Raw genomic sequence first — 20,541 nt, 5'->3', positions numbered from 1 at the left:
CCTCTTTGGTAGATATGTAGGCAATCTATACATGTAGATTTATCAATGACCATTTAAAAAAAATATTTTTTCCATTTTTCTTTGCTCATTCTATTCACTTTTCTTTTCTTTATATATAAATGTGTTTATTTTGAAAGAACACAAAGTAATAGTCTTCATGAGATTAAATCCTCTACATTACAAAAGCTTTTTCAAAAAAGGTTAAAGGGACTAGAATAGACATTCTGCAAGCCACACAACCTAATAGAATTATAATCCCAAATTCATTCCTGATGAATAATGAGAATGAGAATGAGATGGTAAAGCTCAGGGAGCCTAGCGTCCAGCAATACAAAAATGAGAGTCAAGTCATTAAAACTAATTGCTTGTCCAAGTTACCAATACTACAAGAAAGGGACTAGAAACCCTAGAAAAGGTTGAAATTGGCAATCCATGGGGGCAGAAATGGCTAAATTGAAAATTTCATTACTCCAATCAGGCCCCATGCATGCCTCATTATACAGAATTCAGTTTCAATTACAGGGGGCTGCGAATCATTAAGAATGAAAACAACCCCAATCTTAAGCATTCGAGCCACATGATACACTGAACCCTCTTGTGCTTGACCCAAGCCAATGGAAAATTTTAGTTGTTCAAAAAATGATGCTCTGTATTATCTATCAAAAAACCTACATTTGTCTCCACTGTCTGCCATTAATAATTCCAGTACCAAACATCTCCCGCTGCTAGTTCTGATTCATGCTTTGCACTTCTTCTCCTTCTTCCTCTTCTTCTGCTTCTAGTCCTTGACCTTTTTGTTTGGGAAAGTCTCTGAAACAAAAATATTATCAAATGACTTCAAGTTGGGGTTTTTAATTTAACATGGAACAGGTAAAATAGGAATGTCAAAGTGATGATTGCAAGCTCTAAGCAAATAATTCTCATGAAGCAGCTATAAATCTTTTCAAGACCTGTTGACAACCTGTGAGAAACCACTTTGTCACTAGCAACCAAGCACTCATGAAAACTAGACCAATAAAATGTTTCAGTTTCCTCATTTCCAATCAAGCAACAATAGTGGAAAAATCAACGTATGTATCAGTGACACAGTTCACATGAACCAATTTCTAACTATAACAATCAAAGAATTTGCATCCTAACACCTCTCAATGAAATTCAAAAACAAAAATTGACAACCACTAAGAGTCAAATTTCCTAACTCTGTGTTCTGGAGTATGGATTTTGGGCCTTGGATTTTGATTTTTGTGGATTTGAATAACATGTAATATAATTTACACAAATCCAAATCCAGAACTTGAAATCCATGCTCCCAAACACTACCTAAGAGAATGTAATTGAAAGGAAAAGAGTAACATTTATAATCAGATAAACGAGCATGCCTACATAACTGGACATAAGGTTACAGCAGATATTATGTCCAAAGATAATTGCAACCCCAGCACATGTGATGTCATCATCTAGGCTTCAAGAGAATCACTAACAGGTTAAGAGTTCGCAAGTCCTCCAGGTTTTATTCATTCTATGCATATGTATTGTTGATATTGAACTATCAGACTCAAGACTAGGAGCAAGTTGGAGCATAGTTGTGCCATCATCAACAACCATGGCCAAAAGAAAATTCAAGCAAAATCCATTGTGGGGTTGAAGAGATTCCAGCCAAATGCATCATCGTGTGATTGAAGAGAAAATTAGGTACTAAACCATATCCCTAAAACTTTGGCGGTATTTGGAAGCAAGCAACTTATAACACCCTATCAAACTATCCTCTGCATGATTTCTCTAATGTTAAGCAAAAATCTTAAGAAATTAACAGTGATGCTTTTGGTCACTCGCATTTGTAACACATTCCAAGAGATATAAGATTGTTCTGCACTAATGAGGCCCCCAATACACCCTAGCCGCCTAATGTTATGCGTACAGATATGTTTTTTCTTGATATGAAGAGTAATACTGCTGTCTATGCTTCTAATAACTGCAGTGTACAGCATGCAACAGGTTGCTAACTTGCTATCTTTAAAATAAAAATGCTAAACAGACAGCCACCTCCATCCCTTGCTCTGGATTTTCCTCTCCTGTCTTTCCTGCCAAGTAGTATGAGCAAAGCCCCATCCTTAAGGATGGCATAATTTCTCATTCTTTGTGAGTGAAAAAAGTGCAACTGTAATCTTTTCATTCAACTAGGATGATCAATTATACTCCAAAGATATTATGCAAAAAACAATCTGGCAATCTGACAGATGGTGTCACCTCACAAACTTTCAAAGGAGAGAAACTTAATGGGAGATATGACTTAAACAGAACTCTTTTAAAAAATCAGGTGCCTGGTTGTGGAATCAACAGAAAAGGTCGAGACAATTTAATAGGTTATTCAGTGTTGTAACCTACAAGACCTCTGCATTCCATCATGGAGGGAGCACAACTAGCAAGGATAAATTCACAAAGATCTATGCAGGCAACAAAATGCAGTATTGCTCTATTCTTTCTATCAAATAATGGACAAGAACAACAACAATAACAACAAGAAGCCTTCAATTCCACTAGGTGGGGTTGGTGACATGAATCCTTTTCTCCCAATTCACCTGATCGAGGGCATTTTCCTCCGCTAACTTAAGAGCTATTAATTCTTTACTCACTACCTCATTTCAGGTTATTTTAGGTCTACCCCTACCCCTTTTATTACCAGAAATAATAACTACTCCTCACAGGTGCGCCGCTTGACCTGTGTTTCAAATGCTTAAACCATCTAAGTTGCCCCTCCCTTAACTTATCTTCAACCAAAGTTATGCCTAGTTCATTGCGTATATGTTCCTTTCTTACACCACTCATTCACCTTAACATTTGCATTTCGGCAACTTTAACTTTTCATACATGTTTCTTAGTCCAACATTCTAATCCATAAAGCATGGCTGGCCTTATATCCATCTTATATAACTCTCCTTCTAATTAAGAGTACTCTACAATTACACTACACGTCTGATGCACTCCTCCATTTTACCTATCCTGCTTTAACTCTGTGTCTCATTCTCTTCAGTATCTCCTTCCACTTGCATAATAGATCCACAATAATGAAATTTTTTTTGCGACATAATGTGCAAACTGAAAATGATAGTTAAAACAAAAATAAAAACAAATGCTTATTAGGATCAATCTCCCCCTTTTTCTGATCATTTATCACACAGACAATACAATACACGAAGGCAATGATATGTTCTCAGGATAACTCAAGGACAATGAGTTAGAAGCAACTATATGCTTCAACAGTCAGAGAAGGCAATGATATGCTGACAAAATGTTCACTTCATACCACAAACAAAGACAGCCATCGCTTGTTAAATACCATGCACTTTTACAGGTTTTGATTATTTTGCTTGTATTATGCATTTGAAAGTACTATGCATTTTTAAATCACGCATTCTCTTGAAACAGCTATCACAATTTTGACTCCCTTCTAAAACCAACTAATCTCCTCAACCCTTCTCTTGGAACAGTTGTTACAAATTTGTCTCCTTTCTAAAACCAACTAATTTCCTGAAATGCTCATCCCATGTTGCTCGTCCTACAAGTCCTCCTTAGTTCTTGGAAAATGGAACTGTTTTCCCATCAAAAGGTAATAATAAGGGTCACAATTATTACCTTGGGGTCACAATGAATGGGGAGGCCAAATTTTCATAGGTATAATGTTTTTTTTTTTTTGTGTGGAGAATGGCAAGTTTTTCAGAAACACGGAGAAGAATGATCAGTTCTTCCATATTTTTCTATCAAAAGAGGAAAGAAGAAACCTTTCTGAAGAGTTATCTTTTTCTCTTCACAAAAACTGTAAACCCTTGGATCAAAGACTTTCAGAGCAGCAAATCATTTCTTATGTTGAGATTTAGAGCAAATAGCTTTAGTAGCCAATAGGTAAGTTATCTTTGGAGAACATCCCAAACAAGTGCTATACAGATGATTTGCATTCTGGAAGGAATTGAGGCAAGGGGAATGGAAGGAGTTCTTCGGGATTGTGAAGGGCATTACAGAAGGCAATCAAGCTGATGGCATAATTCAAAGGTTTGAGCCTACATCACATTGGGCAGATTGTGGCTCCACAAATGTGCATCAAGGATTTGGGAACCCATATCAAGTTTCCTGTGAGAGCAAACAATTCACCGGAAGTGTTAGGTGAGGTCCAGTGCAGCAGCATGGGTGGACCTCCAACGAGGTAGGTCAAGAAAAGAAAGACATTGATCAAAGAAGGTTTGACCAAACCAGGAATAAGGGAACTCAGGAGGGCTTTCCATAATTTTACCAATGTAATCATTGGGAAAGATCTTCTCTTAGAATAGGTGGAGATTTCAGATGTAGAAGTGTTTATAGGACTTGCACTCCAAAACATCATTTAGTTGGGCTACATAAAGTGTGGAGGATTCCAGGCCCAATGGGGGGAGGGCCACCTACAGTCAGATTTTAAGGGACTAGCGGGAATGGGCTCATATGAGGCCCAATCAGAACATTTTAAGGGCCATGGCGCCAATGGGCTAGAAGGCTTTTGGGCTCCCCACCAGTTAAACGAACAAGAGCCAATTTCTTCAGGTAGTAATTTTTCTGGGCCTGAAAGAAAGGGCAAACTCGGAAATCCACATTGCAGCTGAGGGAAATCCAGATTGATGAAGATGAGGCAGGGACAGAAGGCTTACAAGGAGCATAAAACTGGGGTAGACGAGGACAATAATAGAGGAAATTGTAAGGTTCTGGCAGTCCCAATGGACCAGGTGTTCCAACTCAATCTCTGAAAAGGTTGTTAGACGCCTACGATCATGTGAAGAAGAAGATATATGTGGGGGGATTTTATGACAAAATAAAAAGAAAGGAAGTTATGCAATTAGAAAGCCAAGATGAAGCATCTTCTGATTTTACAAAAAAGGGGAAGAGTTGCTATCCTCTTCGAAATTCTTATTTAAGGGTGCGGGGGATGGCGGTTCACCTATGTTCACACAACATTCCCAGAGTAATAGCTGCTTTGAAGAATTGGGTTGTTTGTTTGGACTCTGGAGTCCTTATTGGGTAGGAGGGGGCGATTTCAATGTATTAGGACCTCGAGGGGAAAGTGTGGGGGTTAAGGGTAACTAGTAACATGAGAAAATTTTACTCTTTTATTTGAAATTGTGACATTAGGGATGTACTCTTGAATAATGATTGCTTTACTTGGGCAGCACCAAGGAATAGACAAGCTTTGTCTTGCATTGATAAATTCTTTTTACCAATGGGTGGCAAGACTTGTTCTCAAATATAGTGCAAAAGGTGATGGTTAGGTCCATTTCTCATAACAGCCTGATTTTCCTAGACTCTAAAATCCCATTTGGTCGATCACTTTTAGGTTTAAGAACATTTGGCTTTTTAGCTCCCTCCTTTTCAAAATAATGTTGAAGTTTGGTGGAAGGAGTGCTATGTTCAGTGGTGTGGGAGGGTTTCAAATGATGAGAAAATTGAAATTCGTCAAAAGTGAGTAAAAGGATTAGAATAAAGAGGTATTCAGGGATATTAAAGAGAAAAAACAATATTTTGAATAATATTAGTAGCATAGACATGTTGGAGGAGTGTGGCCTTCTGGGGGGGAAGAAGATAATAGTTAAAAGGTTTCATCTTTGCAATGAATTGGAGGTGCTTTTGTTCAGGAAAGAGAGGAGTTGGCATAAAAAATTGGGGATTAGTTGGGTTAGAGAGGGGGTTGTTATTCTAGGTTGTTTCACAGGGTGGCTAATGGAAGGAGGAGAAATCTCACTAAGGAATTGGAATCAGACTTGGGAAGGGTGGTGAGAGATCATACACAAATTGGGAATGAGATCAATGATTTTTATAAATTGTTGTAAACTGTGCTAGAATAGGTTAATGGTGGAGGGGCTTGATTGGAGACCTAATGGGGAAGAGGCCGCTTACTGATTGGAGAGGCTTTTTGATTTGGAGGAAGCTAGAAGGGCTGTGTTTGACATAGATAAGGATAACGTACCGGGCCTGGATGGTTTTAGGATAGTTTTCTTTTTTCTAGAATAGTTGGGAATTGCTGAAAGATGATATCATGAGGTTTTTGTGGAATTTGAGTGGGGTGGTGCGCAAGAGCACGAATTCTACTTCCATTGTCCTTATATTCCAAATAGGGAAAGGTTCCGAAGGGTGAAGGATGTTAGGCCAATTAGTCTTGTACCTAGTGTTTATAAAGTGCTAACTACATCCTGTTGAGAAGGATAACAAAGGTGTTCTGGTTACGCTGTAGTTGGCCCAATATGCTTTTGTTAAAGTTAAACAAATCTTAGATGCAGTTTTGGAAGACAAAGAGGTGGTTCAGAGTGTGAGGAGGAGAGGTAAGAAGTTGAAAAATCCTATGACATGGTTAATTGGGGTTCTCTAGACATGGTACTACAAAAAGAGGGGTTTGGGTCCTTGTGGCATAATTGGATCAAAGGATGCCTCAGTTCCACTAATATGTCCATGATTCTTAATGGTCAGCCTAGGGATTTGTTTAGGGTTTTGCAAGGATTAAGATAAGAGGATCCATTATTCCCTTTATTGTTTCCAATGGATGGTTTGAGTAGGATGATTCTTCATGTTTTGGATCTAGGGGTGATTAGGGGTCTTTTGATTAGGAAGGAGGAGGTGGAGGTGTCTCATCTTCAGAATTTTTTTTTTTTTTTCCTTGAAAATAATGTTGTGAAATTCTGCAAGGTGAGAGTTGAAGATAAATTTGTCCAAGAGTGGTTTGGTGGGTATCAATTTGAGTAGCAGAAATTTAGAGGGTTTTAGATGTTGTTCTGAATCTTTGGCCTAGCATTTTTCATATCTTGATCTTCCTTTAGGGCACAATCCATTGCTGGATGTCTTATGGATCCAGAGATTGAGTAGGGAAAAAAATAGAGGGGTGGAAGACGGCTTGTCTTTCATTAGGGGGCTGGATCAGTCTTATTAGTGCTTCCCTTGTTAATACTCCCATTTGTTTTTTTATCCCCTTTTAGAATATTTCTACGATGTGGAGAAAATTGGAGAAATTATGAGAAATTCTTTCGCAGTAGGGTTCTGGAAGGACAAAAAGGATCACCTAGTTAGTTGGGAGGTGGTTAAGAGGCTTAAGTCTGAGCAATCTGAGGCTTGGAAATGTGGTTTCTACAAACATATCTTTAATTGTAAAATGGCAAGGGTGGTTTCCATTAGAATCTAATTCTTTTTCGCATCAAGTAATTAAGAGTCAATATGGAATGCATTTGAATGGATGGATTCAGGGGGAGTGGCAATGTTACTCAAGCGAACCCTTGGAAGTTTGTTTCCCAATAGCTTGCCTTTCTTTCATCTTATCCATTTGAAAGTGGGAAATGGAGACGATCATTTTTGGGAGGATATTTGGGTTGGTGAGGCATCATTAGATCTGTTGGTGCCGCACTTGTTATGACTTTCTTTGTTAATGCACCAATTTCAGCTTTCTACTTTTTCAAGGGGCATCTTTTTCCTATGATTTCCAATTATTTAAGAGTCTTAATAAAGGAGAGGTTGATGAGCTTACTTTTTTACTTGATGCACTGGATTCTTTTTTCCTACTTCAGGAGCGGATACAAGGTTTGGGTTGGGGGGAAAATATTATAAATGTTAATGATAAAATGATCAAAGATAGTGATTGGGCAATAGAGGATGGCGCAGACATAAGCACTCTTTGACATAGGATAGCTAGTTGTATTAAAAAAATAACAAAAAAGATTTTAGGTGAATCAGGAGAAAAATTCTCATGTGGCAAAGGAAGTTGGCTGTCATATCAAGACATCCAAAAAGCTATAAAGACAAAAAGAACTTAGTATAAAACATGGAAAAAAAAAATGTAGAAACATGCAAAGCTTTGAAAAGTACAAAGAGGCGAGAAATGATGCCAAAAAGGCCATTAATAAAGCTAAACAAAACAAACAAACAAACAAAACCAAGCCTTAGTCCCACTACATGGGATCGGCTATATGAATCCTTTTCCGCCAATTTATGCGATCATGAACCATTTCTTTTGATAGAGTCAAGGATATTAAATCCTTACTTACTATCTCTTCCCAAGTTATTTTAGGTCTACCCCTACCCCCTCTACTACCCCCCATAGTAACTAAGTCACTCTTCCTTACTGGTGCACTACGTGGCCTACATTGTAAGTGTCCATACCATCTGAGTTGCCCTCCCTTATCTTATCTTATATAGAAGCTACACCTAACTTACCACCAATATGTTCATTCCTTAATTTATCTTTCAATGTTATACCACTCATCCATCTAAGCATTCTCATCTCGGCAACTTTTACTTTTTGGATATTATGTTTCTTCGTTGCCCAACATTCCAATCCATATAACATAGTTGATCTTATAGCTGTCCTATAAAACTTCCCTTTCAATTTTAAGAGTATTCTACGATCACAGAGCACACTTAAAGCACTTCTCCATTTTACCCAACCTACTTTAACTATATGCATTACATCATCTTCGATTTTTCCTTCAACTTGCATAATAGATCCAAGGTATCGAAATCTACAAGTGCTATTTATTTCTTCATTATCAAGTTTAACTTTGTCTCCAATATTCCTCCTATCATTACTAAAATTACATTTCATATATTCTATCTTATTTCTACTTATCCTAAAACCTCTAGATTCCAAAGCTTCTCTCCATAATTCTAACTCAGTCTCTACTTCGTCCCTAATTTTGTCAATTAATATAATAAAACTAAACACAAATCATTTAATAATTTGTATGCCAAAATAGATACAAAAGAAGGGAAAAGAGACATTTAAACTTGTTGGAGCTAGAGAAAGAAAAAGCTCGGACTTATGTAATATAATATAAAAAGTGAGGATAATATTGAATTGATTAAGGAAGAAGACATAAAAGAAAGGTAGCGAAGCAAGGCTAAAATTAAACTAAATATAGATAGTCATGACGCCTCCCCAAGTCTACCTTCCTACAAGCTCGAGACTATGGAGTCTAGAGAAATGCTACGATGTCTCCCCAAGCCGTAACCTTCCTCCAAGCTCACGACCATGGAGGACCCTTTTTCATTGGCTAATCCCACTCTGAAACTTCACTTTACCTCTCCTCTTCACCTCCTTCTTCCTTTGCCCTCCTCTTTTTTCACAGCGAAAACCTTAAACCTCATTTACCCACTTTCTCTCCCTCTAATTTCCTCTCTTTCACCCTTCGCACCTTCTGACTCTAACTCTCTGTAACTTTGGCGGCATCTCGCACTCTCCAGCCTTTGACTATGGCCGACTAAAGCATACAATGAAGGTGAGAGAGGCGATAGGGTATGTTGTACGCTGAAACAATTAATTTAGATTGAAGGACAATCCTTTGATCTGCGATTAGACAAGGTTGGGAAGAACTCATCTTTGCGTGTAGTCGAGAATACTGTCGTCCAAAACAGGTGGGTTAGGCTTTCCAAAGAAGCAGTGGTCTAGTTTGCAAATGGTTTATCTTCTTTTGGTCGGATGCAATAGGGATTTTGAACTTTTTGAATGAGATTCAAAAACTATTGGATGTCGATTAGGTAGAACAAAGACAGGAAAGTATTGGGAATTAGGGCTAGGGTGGAAAGGAAAGAAATTTCAAGTGTTTATTAATAGAGGCACTAAAGGTAATGGGTGGCAAAGATTGGCAGGTGATTTTTGCAAGATGGAAAAGGCTTTTCGTGAGGATTCTGGAGGTGTTAGTGTTGGTAATTCTTCACGCCAAAGACCGTGGAGCCAGGTGTTGCTAGAAAGTAAAAAGAGGGAGTGAGAGGGTCGCAGTAGCCAAGTAAATTTTGGAATCAAGGTGTGTTGGCTGGGAAAGAAGATTTCTGTCGTCGGTGTGAAGATGCAGTACATCTAAATGAACCTAGAGCCATCGCAAATCAATCGGAATCGATCAACTAGAAAGTGAAAGGAATCTAGGGTTCCATATGGCTTTGAGACAATCTCAGAGAGGGGCTAGGGTTGCTTTTGGGGAGGAGGCTGCGAACAAAATTGGGCTGGGCTGTATGTTATGTTTTTGGAGCTAGCCCAAGTTATTGAAAAAGGAGGTATTTCTTTTTTGACTAAATTGGGCCAATTATTTGAATAGGCGTGCCTAGGAAAGTTTGATTCTTTGGACCCCAAGGAAGGCTCACCTCATATGTGTCTCCAGAAGAAGAGTCAATGTGGTTTCAAGCCCATGTGCACGGAAATGGCGACACAAGTACTTCCCTACTGCGTCCAGATAAAGGGAAGGTCCAAAATTTGGCCCTTGCATCTCAAAAAATGAGTATAGGGGAGAAGACTCGAAAAATTTTGCTAATAGAGTCCAAATCTAGCATCCATTTCTCCAAGATTTGAGTTGGAATGACCAACAAGTTCAAAATTCTAGCAGTAGATTAGATTCAAAACAAGATCATGGGGTTAAAATTGTGTCAAGTTTCAAAGAGGCATTATAAGGTGGTGTGGAAAAGAATATAAAAAAAAAAAAAAGCTGAATTTGAGGAGAAATCTAACGATCGTCTTCTTAATGCGGGTAGATTTAAGGGTAACAAGGTTTATACTCGTAGGAGGGCAGCTGAAATGAACAAGGTTTTTGATGAAAAAATAAGTCAGTGCCAAATTACTAAGGAGTAATTCTGTAGGAGAGTTTAGTATTGCGGAAGACCTGAATGCTAAGAAGGAGGCCAAATGTAGTAATGAGAATAGTAAAGGAAAGATGGTAAAGAAATGGGGGGATTTTTCAGCTTGAAAGAGTGATGATATTAGTGAGTTTCATTGTGACGTGGGGTTGTTATTGGACGAGATTCGAGAACAATATGGGTATATTTCTGATTCTTACAGAAAAATAAGGGAATTATCATATATCCATCCACCCCCACTAGAAGGCTCAAAGGGAGTTTCAATTTTTGATAATGATGGGTTGGTGAACAAGTTACAACATAAGGATGGAATTCTGCCTACACCCATGGTGAAGATTTCAAAGGACTTAGAAGCTCAAAATCTTTTGGATAAAATGTATTTAAAGTTAAGTGACATTGAAGGAAATGAAGTGCGTGTGGATGGTGGTAAAAGTTGAGAGATAAAGGGGCAAAGGGTATTAGCGAATTTGAAGAGCTCGTTAAACTATGATGGAAAGGGTTTGAAAAGGGGGTTCCTTGGCTATTATTGTATAGTTTTATTTTTTGAGCATTGTTTTTTGTTTTCTCTCATTTTTCTCTTTTCCTTTATTTGGTGGACTCCTCATCCCCGCACGTTGTACCTTCTACTCCTTTATCTAATATAATTTCTTTTGTTATCAAAAAAGAAAGGTCGCGAACTTACTTTAGTATGCTATTTAATATAATTTAAAATTGACAAATGAGGAAAAGACTAAAAATATGAAATTTATTCAGAAAATTAGAGTCAATAAATTAAGTTTGCATTAGAAAAGATGAAAATGGAAAAGCTATAGGACCAAATAACATCCCAATTGAAGTTTGGAAAGCCTAGATGATAATAGAATTACGTGGTTACCTACTTTATTTAACACAATTATAAAATCTAAGAAAACATTAGATGAATGGAGGAAAACACTTTAATACCTCTATACAAAAATAAAGGAAATATTCAAAATTGTAATAGCTATCATGAAATTAAACTTATGAGTCATTCAATGAAACTGTGAGAAAGGGTAATTGAACAAAGATTAAGGTTAGAATGAGGGTCTCAAAAAATCAGTTTAGTTTTATGCCTAGGAGATATACTATAGAAGCTATATATCTTTTGAGAAGATTAATGAAAAAATTTAAGAAAAAGAAGAGGGACTTGCATATGGTTTTCATTAACTTAGAGAAAGCATATGACAGGATACCTAGGGAAACTTTATGGTGGTTTTAGAAAAAATGACATATAGTAGGTATACTAATGTTATTAAAGATATGTACAACGGACTAAAACTAGTGCTAGGACTATAAGTGGAGAGACTAGGGAATTTCCAATCACAATAGTTGTACAATAAGGAGCTTTAAGCCCTTATCTTTTTACTCTAGTGATGGATGAACTTACTAGGATTATCCAAAATAGGGTTCCATTGTATATGTTGTTTGCAGATGATATTGCCTTGATTGATGAAACTAACGATGGAGTAGAATCTAAGTTAGAATTATAGAAAGAAGCTTTAGAATCTAAAAGTCTTAGGATAAGTAGAAATAAGATAGAATATATGAAATGTAATTTCAATCATAGTATGAGGAATATTGGAGAAAAAGTCAAACTTGATGGTCAAGAAATCAATAACATTGGTAGATTTTGATACCTTGGACCTATTATGTAAGCTGAAGGCGAAATTGAAGAAGATGTAATGCATAGAATTAAAGCAAATTGGATAAAATGGAGAAGTGCTTCAAGAGTACTGTGGGATCGTAGAATACCCTTAAAATTAAAAAGGGAGTTCTATAAGATGGCTGTAAGACCAGCTACACCACATGGATCAAACTGTGTGACTAAGAAACAACTTATCCAAAAAGTAAAAGTTTTTGAACTAATAATTCTAAAGTGGATGAGTGGTATAACATTAAAAGAAAAACTAAAGAACGAACATATTCGTAGTAAGTTAGGTGCAACTCCTATAAAAAATAAGATAAGGGGAGACATTTCAAATGGTTTAAACATCTACAATGTAGGCCAAACAATGTGCCAATAAGGAGTGAGCCAATAACTATGAGGAGCAGCAAAAGGGGTAGGGGTAAACTTAAAATAACTTAAAAGAGATAATGAATAAGGGTTTAATAGCCCTAGATTTGAAGGAAATTGTCCATGACCATATAAATTGACGAAAAAGAATTCATGCAGCCAACCCCACCTAGTGGGACTTAAAGGCTTGGTTTGCCGTTGTTTCTGCTTTTATTTGGAATCTTGCTCTCAAGAAGATCAATGTGAATGACATGTTATAGATAAGGAAGCCTCATAAAACCTTCAGTCAAGATGTTTGCATTCTGTGCCGTGAGGTAATGAGGCTCATGGTCATATTTTTTCTTCATTACCAATTGGCAAGGTATGTTTGGAACAATTTGTTTTCCTAATTTGGTGGGATTTTGGTGGCTTCAAAAGTGGTTCATGATTTTTTGTCAAGTGAAGTATAGGGGTTTTGGGAAGGATGAAAAAGGTAGGATTTTTTGGAACTGGGCAGTGAATGCTATTTTGTAGATTCTTTGGCTTGAAAGGAATGCTAGAATTTTCAAAGACTATAAGACTTATCCAAATTTGCTTTTGGAGAAAGTTACATTTTTTTTTGCTTCTTTTTGGGCTCACTCTTTTAGGGTTTTGGGAGGTCTTTTTCTGTACCACATTCAAATGAACTGAAGGCAGCTTTGATGTCTTTTTTTTTTTGGAAGATATATTATTCTCCTTTCATTGTAATTATTTCTTCTCTAAGTTCTCTCAATAGATTACTTTGTTATCCAAAATAATTTAGGGTCACAATAGCAAATAAATTTTTCCCTAATTAAAAGGCACTTTAAAATGCTTCTAGCTAATTAATGAATCTAATTATTTTTATAAGTCTACTGCTATAAACAGTACACAAGCATGCATAGCAGCATATGCTGACACTTCTGAGTAGAAATCAAATCCACTTTAATAAACTATACAAATGCTGAAAGATTCATGTTTCCAGGTAACATGCAAGGCAAACAGTCCTTCTGCGCTACTTGTCATCTACATAACTATGAGACCCATTATGTCAGCATTAAACAAATGAATACATGGTACTCTTAACAAAAATGCACGTAATCTTTCAATTGAATTCATGCATTATTCACCAAAAAAGCATTACGAACATCTTATGATCCATATCAACATATTCCTAGGAAGGTAGCTCAATGAGAAGCAATATACAAGTAAAAACGAAAACACTCCCCTTGTGTGTTATTTGTACCTTCTACTTAATCAAATAAAAACACGGCCAAAAAATTACAATCGTGGCTCATCATGATGCCTAAGCATTATTGATTACGAGAAGTAAAATATCTCAATAAAAAAAAGGAGAAGTTTTTGCAAATTGTTGGAATCGGTAACCAAATTCATCTGCCAAAAACTATGCACATCGAGCTTGCTGGTTACAAGGTTCATAAATTTAAAATTCCAAGAGAAAGCGTATGTAGTAAGCTACCTTATTCCATTGTCACTTTTGCTCCGACCTCCTTCATTTTCTCAACAATCTTCTCCGCTTCCTCCTTTGGCACGCCCTTCTTCAAAAGCGTAGGGGCCTTCTCCACCAAATCCTTGGCCTCCTTCAGTCCTAAATCCGTAAACGTCCTCACCTCCTTAATTATTTTAATCTTAGCCGTGGCATCAAACCCCTCCAGCTTCAAATCAAAAGCCGTCTTCTCCGCCGCCTTCTCCTCCCCCTTCGCCGCCGCGCAGCCCTTCGCTGGCCCCCTCACGCTGCCCATCCCCATCCCCGGCATCATCATCGCCATGATTGGCATCTCCTTGAAGCCTAATTTATTCCTCAACACATCTGTTAGGTCGGCCACTTCCAGCAACGTGAGGCCGGATATTTCGTCTACGATGGCCGAAACCCTCTCGGAGGGAACCGGCTTCGATTCTTGAGCTGAAGATGTGAATTCACGAACGGAACTAAAGTGCTTCCATGGCCAAACGGGTTTCGCATAGGCATGTGACGGTGAAAGCCCACTATTAGATCGAATAAACCCTAAGAGATCAGAATTTTCGGATCTCTGGGAAACGAATATAGGGTTTTGAGAAATTGGTTTTAAATGGCGTAAAAATGGTGAGGAAGTGATCCGGAAATACCTCATGCTGGTAGGGTCTGCTCAGGCACTACGGCGGAAAGTAGAGGAGCTCTCCATGGTCGAGCTTCAACGAGCAGAAGCCAAGAAGAGCATAAACCCTGCAGCGTGGTGGTTTTTGTTGCAGAATTACAAGTACGCCCTCGAAAAATACACTCATGCTATGTAACCTTAAATTTGAATTTGAGATAAATTTTGAAAATTTCAACATAATTTTATATTATATTTTATATAAATTCAATACAATTTAAATTTAAGGTTTATATAAATATGGGGTTATCCAAAAATTTAAATTGAATGAAACTTTGTATTTTATTTTATTAGTTAATAAAACTCAAAACTCAATATACTAGAGAGACCCTTTGATGTTTTTATCAAAAATTAGGAAAATAAAAAAAAGGTAAAAAATTAAAATCAAAAATTAAAATTTTTTTTAAAAAAAATTAGCAATCCATTTGGTAATATTTTTAAAATTAAAACAAATTAAAATTTGATTGAACTCATGTTCATTTTGTCCTTAAATCAGATAAAAATTGATATATATATATATATATATATATAGTAATAAAAATAAAAATATTACAATAAAAATAAGAATTATTATAATCATTTTATTTAATTAATATGTTTGAAAAAAAATTAGTACTACAAATCTACAATTATGACTTTATAAGACAATTGTTCGTGCACACAGACATGGAACTTCTAACCGTAAGGAGAGTTTTGGATCTAATATGCATAATTTATTGGTCTTCTTTGAAAATGGGTTACCTAAGAAAGCGTCTTTTCCTTTTACTGGAAATGAATTCTTCAATTTACAAAATTTAAGTTTGCATTTTAAAGTATTATGACAATGTGTTGTTAAAATAACTAAAAATTATAAAATTTTGTTTTTAGTTTTTCTCAAAAATGGTTAAAAACCGATAACAAAAATAGAAAACTATCGATGCAAACAAACATGCTATCATAATTTGTTTCTTCATTCTATAAAAACAATAATAGAAATTTGAAAGCAATGATAATACTAAATTTATGTTACATTTAGTTAAGGCTTATACTTTTATTTTAGGTGTGATTCTTTTTTGAGTAATGTCAATAATTACAAAGCTAGCACCTCTAAAAATGTACTTGCCAAAAAAATAGTACTTGAAAAATTATATTCGTTATATTTGTTTATACTATTTTTTCTAATATTTCTTAATTAAAATGTCATGTCCATAGCAAAGAAAAACAATACATCAACTCAACCATTGGAGGAGTTACAAGTGTCATTACACTTTAATGTAAAATAAGGCCTTGGATGAAATTTTTGAACATAAGAGGAAGTTTATAACTTTTTAAACAAAAAAGATTTATGTATTTTGTCCTATATGTTGTTAGTAGCATCACATTTTTTTCTCTTTCTTTTATTTCAAAATTATGTTTACCCTAAATGCTATGTTTGGTACATAAAAATGGAATGGAATAAAAGGGAGAATAGAGTGAAATGATCATTCACATTCCATTATTTAGTTGCAAGTATAGAATCACACTAGAAAATAATGGGCATTCCCATTCTTACTTCAATTCTCTTTGTTGAAGAGTAAAGATGTCAAGGACCTCCGATGAGCATTCCAATCTCCGATCACCTGAAAAGGATGAAAACAAAGGTGGCTTGGTGTACTCCAAGGGATCTCTCTGATGCCTAAATAAGGGAATGCTTTAGAGAGATTGTATGCAACGGTGAAATAGGGCTAGAATGAGATACCTTGGCCTCTTGCCCGAGTCCTTATTTATAGTGGTATAAGTTGACCCGAGGATGCATGGCCATTTATTGGCGAGTTATGGCGCGGGCGTGGATCGCTCTGGTGTATATGGAGTTGACCCCTTCAAAGCAGCTGTCCTTGAGTGATGATGGCCTTGATTGCTACTGTGCCTTAATGCTGCGGATTGACTATTTAACCTTGGTATATTTAGGGTATATCAGTTGCCCTCCCTTTTAGTTTTAAATTTATGGAGCACTACTTTTGAAATTCATAAGTTTTTTTTTTTTTTTTTTTTTGAAGCATGCCTGGCTTATCCAAGCAGAAGAGGGGAGCTCGGCTGATCCGAGCCGACATATGCCTGCTCGGCCTTTCCGAACTGACGGACTACTTCACTAATTGTCAAGCCGAACTCGAAGGAGGTCAGCTAGGGACTTTCTTGCCGAGCTGCTCTTTATGGCTTTTCTTGCCGAACCGTGTGTGCCGAGCTGCTCTCTTTGGCAATTCTTACCGAGCCGTTCTTGCCAAGCCATTATTTCCGAGCTCTTCTTGCCGAGCCACCCTTGATGGCAATTCTTGCCGAGCTATTTCTGCCGAGCTGCTCTTCTTTGGAAATTTATACCGAGCTATTCTTATTGAGCCACTCTCCTAAGCAATTCTTGTCGAGTTGTTTTTACTGAACAGCTTTCCTTTTCAATTTATGCCGAGCTATTCTTGCCGAGCAGCTCTCAATGGCAATTTTTGCTAAACAGTTTCTTTCGAGCTGCTCTTCTTTAGCAATTTCTATCGAGCTGCTCTCTTGGGCAATTTCTGCCGAGTTGTTCTTATCGATCTGCTCTTTTAAGCAATTCTTATCAAGCTATATTTACCGAACAGCTTTCCTTGACAATTTATGCGGAGTTGTTCTTGCCTAGCCACTCTCGATGGCACTTCTTGCCGAGCCGCTCTCGATGGAAATTCTTGTCGAACTGTTTCTGCCGAATTGTTCTTCTTCTGCTTCACAGGTTTATGGTTTAGGTCTACCTATAACCTGTGCTCCATGATTGTAGGGTCAATTCCTGGCATGTCATCAGCCAACTAGGCAAAGACATCCATGAACACATTCAATAGTTAGCTCAGCTCAGTTTTTAAATAGTTAGATAAGCGACTCCCAATCCGTACACATCTCTCCTGATTACCATTTATTGGAATACCCATAAGGTCTTCATCAAGCATGTTAATTTGTGGGTATTCCCCCCTCACTTCCAGGTCTTCAATAGTCAAGGCCTCCCATGCTTCACTCTTACCCTTCAATGTCATCACGTAGCAATTTCGAGTTGCCATCTGGTCTCCCTTGATCGCCCCAGTGTTGTGAGGGGTTGGGAACTTTACCTTCAGGTGATAGGTGGATGTTATCGCTTAGGCTATGTTGAGCGACGGGTTGCCCAGTATGATGTTGTATAACAAAGGTCTGTCAACCACTAGGAAATCTATCATCGAGGTGATTTGCTGTGGGGCTTCCCCATCGTCACTAGGAACAATATCGTACCCATTGAATGCACTATGTCTCCTCCAAACCCGACTATCGGGGTGGAGATAGATTTTAAGCATTCCTTGCCAATCTTCATTTCTTGAAGCACCGACTAGAATATAATGTTGGCCAAGCTCCCATTGTCTATCAGCACGCATCTTACTTTGTAGTTGGCCACAAGTAGCAACACTACTAGGGCGTCATCATGAGGCTATTGTACTTCTTCTTCATCTTCACTGCTAAAGATTATAGTGTCTTCTTACTTTTGTTTTTTGTCGTTTGGCTCCCTTCTCTCTGTTAAGAGTGCCTGTTTGGTATATCTCTTTCGAGCTCCCCCCTATCCCCGCCACTAGCAAGGCCGCCAAAGATCACGGCAATTTCTCCAACGATCTATTCCTCCTTCTCAATTACATCAGGCTTTTTTTGTTCATGAAACTCCCCTCGCAATCTCCTTTCTTCACAAATTTATACAGATGACCTCTTTTTATCAAGGCCTTGATTTCGTTTTTTTGGTGAATGCACTTTTCAGTATCGTGCCCGTGATCCCTATAAAACTGACAGAACTTCGACATGTTCCGTTTATATGAGAGTGTTCGTATAGGTTCAAGCCATGACACATACCCCTTCTCTATTCTTATATGCATTAATACATTAGTTCGAGGTACGTTTAGGGGAGTATAACTTTGAAACTTACTAGTATGTCCCATCCCCCTGGAGTTGTTATGTGGCTTGCTATTCTCCTATCTCTTCCCAGCTCTGGAAGATTCGCCGACCCCTCTAGTAGCACCTTTTCTTTTCAACTCAATTTGATCTCTTCTCATATCCATCACTTCCTCCAAGTTGATGTATTTATGTGCCCTAGCCATCAGCTCTCCCATGTCGGCTGGTGGCTTCTTCCCTAACGAGTATAGGAAGGCTCCAGGCAAGAGAGTCGTGGTTAGGGCTGCCAACGCCACCTCGTAATCCAGGTTGCGGATCTCTAGGTTTGCTGTGATGAAGCGGTGTATAAACTTCTTCAACATCTCCCGTTCTCCTTGAACTAGACTCATCAGATGAGCCATCGTCTTGGCAATCCTTTAACTACTAATGAAATGGCCGGTGAACTTCTACTCCATCTCAGCGAAAAAGCTGATTAATCCAGGCTTAAGGGTTCAATACCAAGCCTGGCATTTCTTTTAAGGTTGGCAGCAAATGCACGATACATGATGGCATCAGGTGCACCTTACAATTGCATCAGTACCTTGAAGGTATCCAAGTGATCAACTAGATCAGTTGATCCTTCATACCTTTCGAAAGTTGGCTTCTTGAACTTGCTGGGTAGTGGGACCTCCATCACGTCCTTGGTGAAAGGTGGATCTGAAGATTTTAGTGAAGTTTCTCCATATGAGGGGTTGGTTTGTCTCTCTTTCATCATTTTTTCTATCTAATCTATCTTCTTTATCCTCTCTTCTAGCTTATTCGATCATTGCTCATTCGTTCCCACGCTATTCGCACCCTCCACTTTCTTCGGGGGATCTATTTTTCCATTACTCTCCTTCGGGTCTTCTGTTTTCTCCAGTGAGTTAAGATCAATCGGCAGCTGGTGAAGGCCAGGTTCTCCATGACTCTTTTGATGTAAGAGCATGTTGAACATGTCCTCCATCTTCTTCTAGGAGGCTTCCATTCTCCTTTGGAAATTAAGGAACTCCTCCCTTGTGACTCCTGAGCAGTCTACAGTTGTAGAGTGCATGGACTGGGGTGACTGATCGCCTGTGGCAGGGGCAAATATGGAGTTGGTGGTCGCTACCATGATTTAGGGATGAGGGCCGAAAGTGGGACGAACACCTCTCAGAAGCATTCCCATAGACGGCACCAACTATTGTAGAATAAAGATGTCAAGGACCTCCGATGAGCCTTCCGAACTCCGATCACTTGAAAAGAATGAAAACAAAGGTGGCTTGGAGGACCCGGGGTGTACTCCGGGAGGTCTCTATGATGCCTAAATAAGGGAATGCATTAGAGAGGTTGTATGCAACAGTGAAATGGGGTTAGAATGAGATACCTTGGCCTCTTGCTCAAGTCCCTATTTATAGTGGCAGAAGTTGACTCGAGGATGTGTGGCCATTTATTGGTGAGTTATGGTGTGAGTGTGGATCGCTCTGACCTTTAAGGAGTTGATACCTACTGTCTGTGGCGCGAGTGTGGACCGCTCTAGCCTATATGGAGTTGACCCCTTTAGAGCAGTTGTCCTTGAGCGATAATGGCCTTGATTGCTGTTGTGCCTTAATGTTGTGGATTGACTATTTGACCTTGGTATATTTAGGGTATATCACTCTTGTTTGGCATAAAAAAAATAATAAAGGAATGAAATGCACATTTAAAAAAAAAATTGTTGAAGTATATATAGATCTAACAAATTTAAATGAAATTAAACTCTTTTAAGGATGATTTTTAACTTGAAAAAAAATAAAAATAAAGCATTCATTGATGATACACATTCATAATTTGAACAATTATTAAGACAAGGTGAATCCCAATAAT

The 20,541-nt window shown here is 37.8% G+C and overlaps 1 protein-coding gene across 2 annotated transcripts; it reads right to left on the bottom strand.

The window, feature by feature from the left end:
• Positions 1–244: 244 nt before the first annotated feature.
• Positions 245–14,914, bottom strand: LOC131146895 (uncharacterized). 2 transcript variants are annotated; one of them, XM_058096746.1, is made up of 3 exons: positions 14,774–14,912; positions 14,127–14,653; positions 245–810 (listed from the first exon to the last, which is right to left on the bottom strand). In XM_058096746.1, exons 1-2 carry the CDS (start codon positions 14,776–14,778, stop codon positions 14,128–14,130), a joined length of 531 nt encoding a protein of 176 aa, XP_057952729.1. In that variant the 5' UTR covers positions 14,779–14,912; the 3' UTR covers positions 245–810; position 14,127. The 2 variants fall into 2 exon arrangements, with proteins under 2 accessions (XP_057952729.1, XP_057952723.1); XM_058096740.1 differs by having other exon boundaries at positions 14,127–14,914.
• Positions 14,915–20,541: the final 5,627 nt, after the last annotated feature.

This window comes from Malania oleifera, chromosome 1 (assembly GCF_029873635.1).
Source record: "Malania oleifera isolate guangnan ecotype guangnan chromosome 1, ASM2987363v1, whole genome shotgun sequence".
Taxonomy (NCBI): domain Eukaryota; kingdom Viridiplantae; phylum Streptophyta; class Magnoliopsida; order Santalales; family Ximeniaceae; genus Malania; species Malania oleifera.
This window is presented reverse-complemented; position numbering and strand designations above follow the sequence as displayed.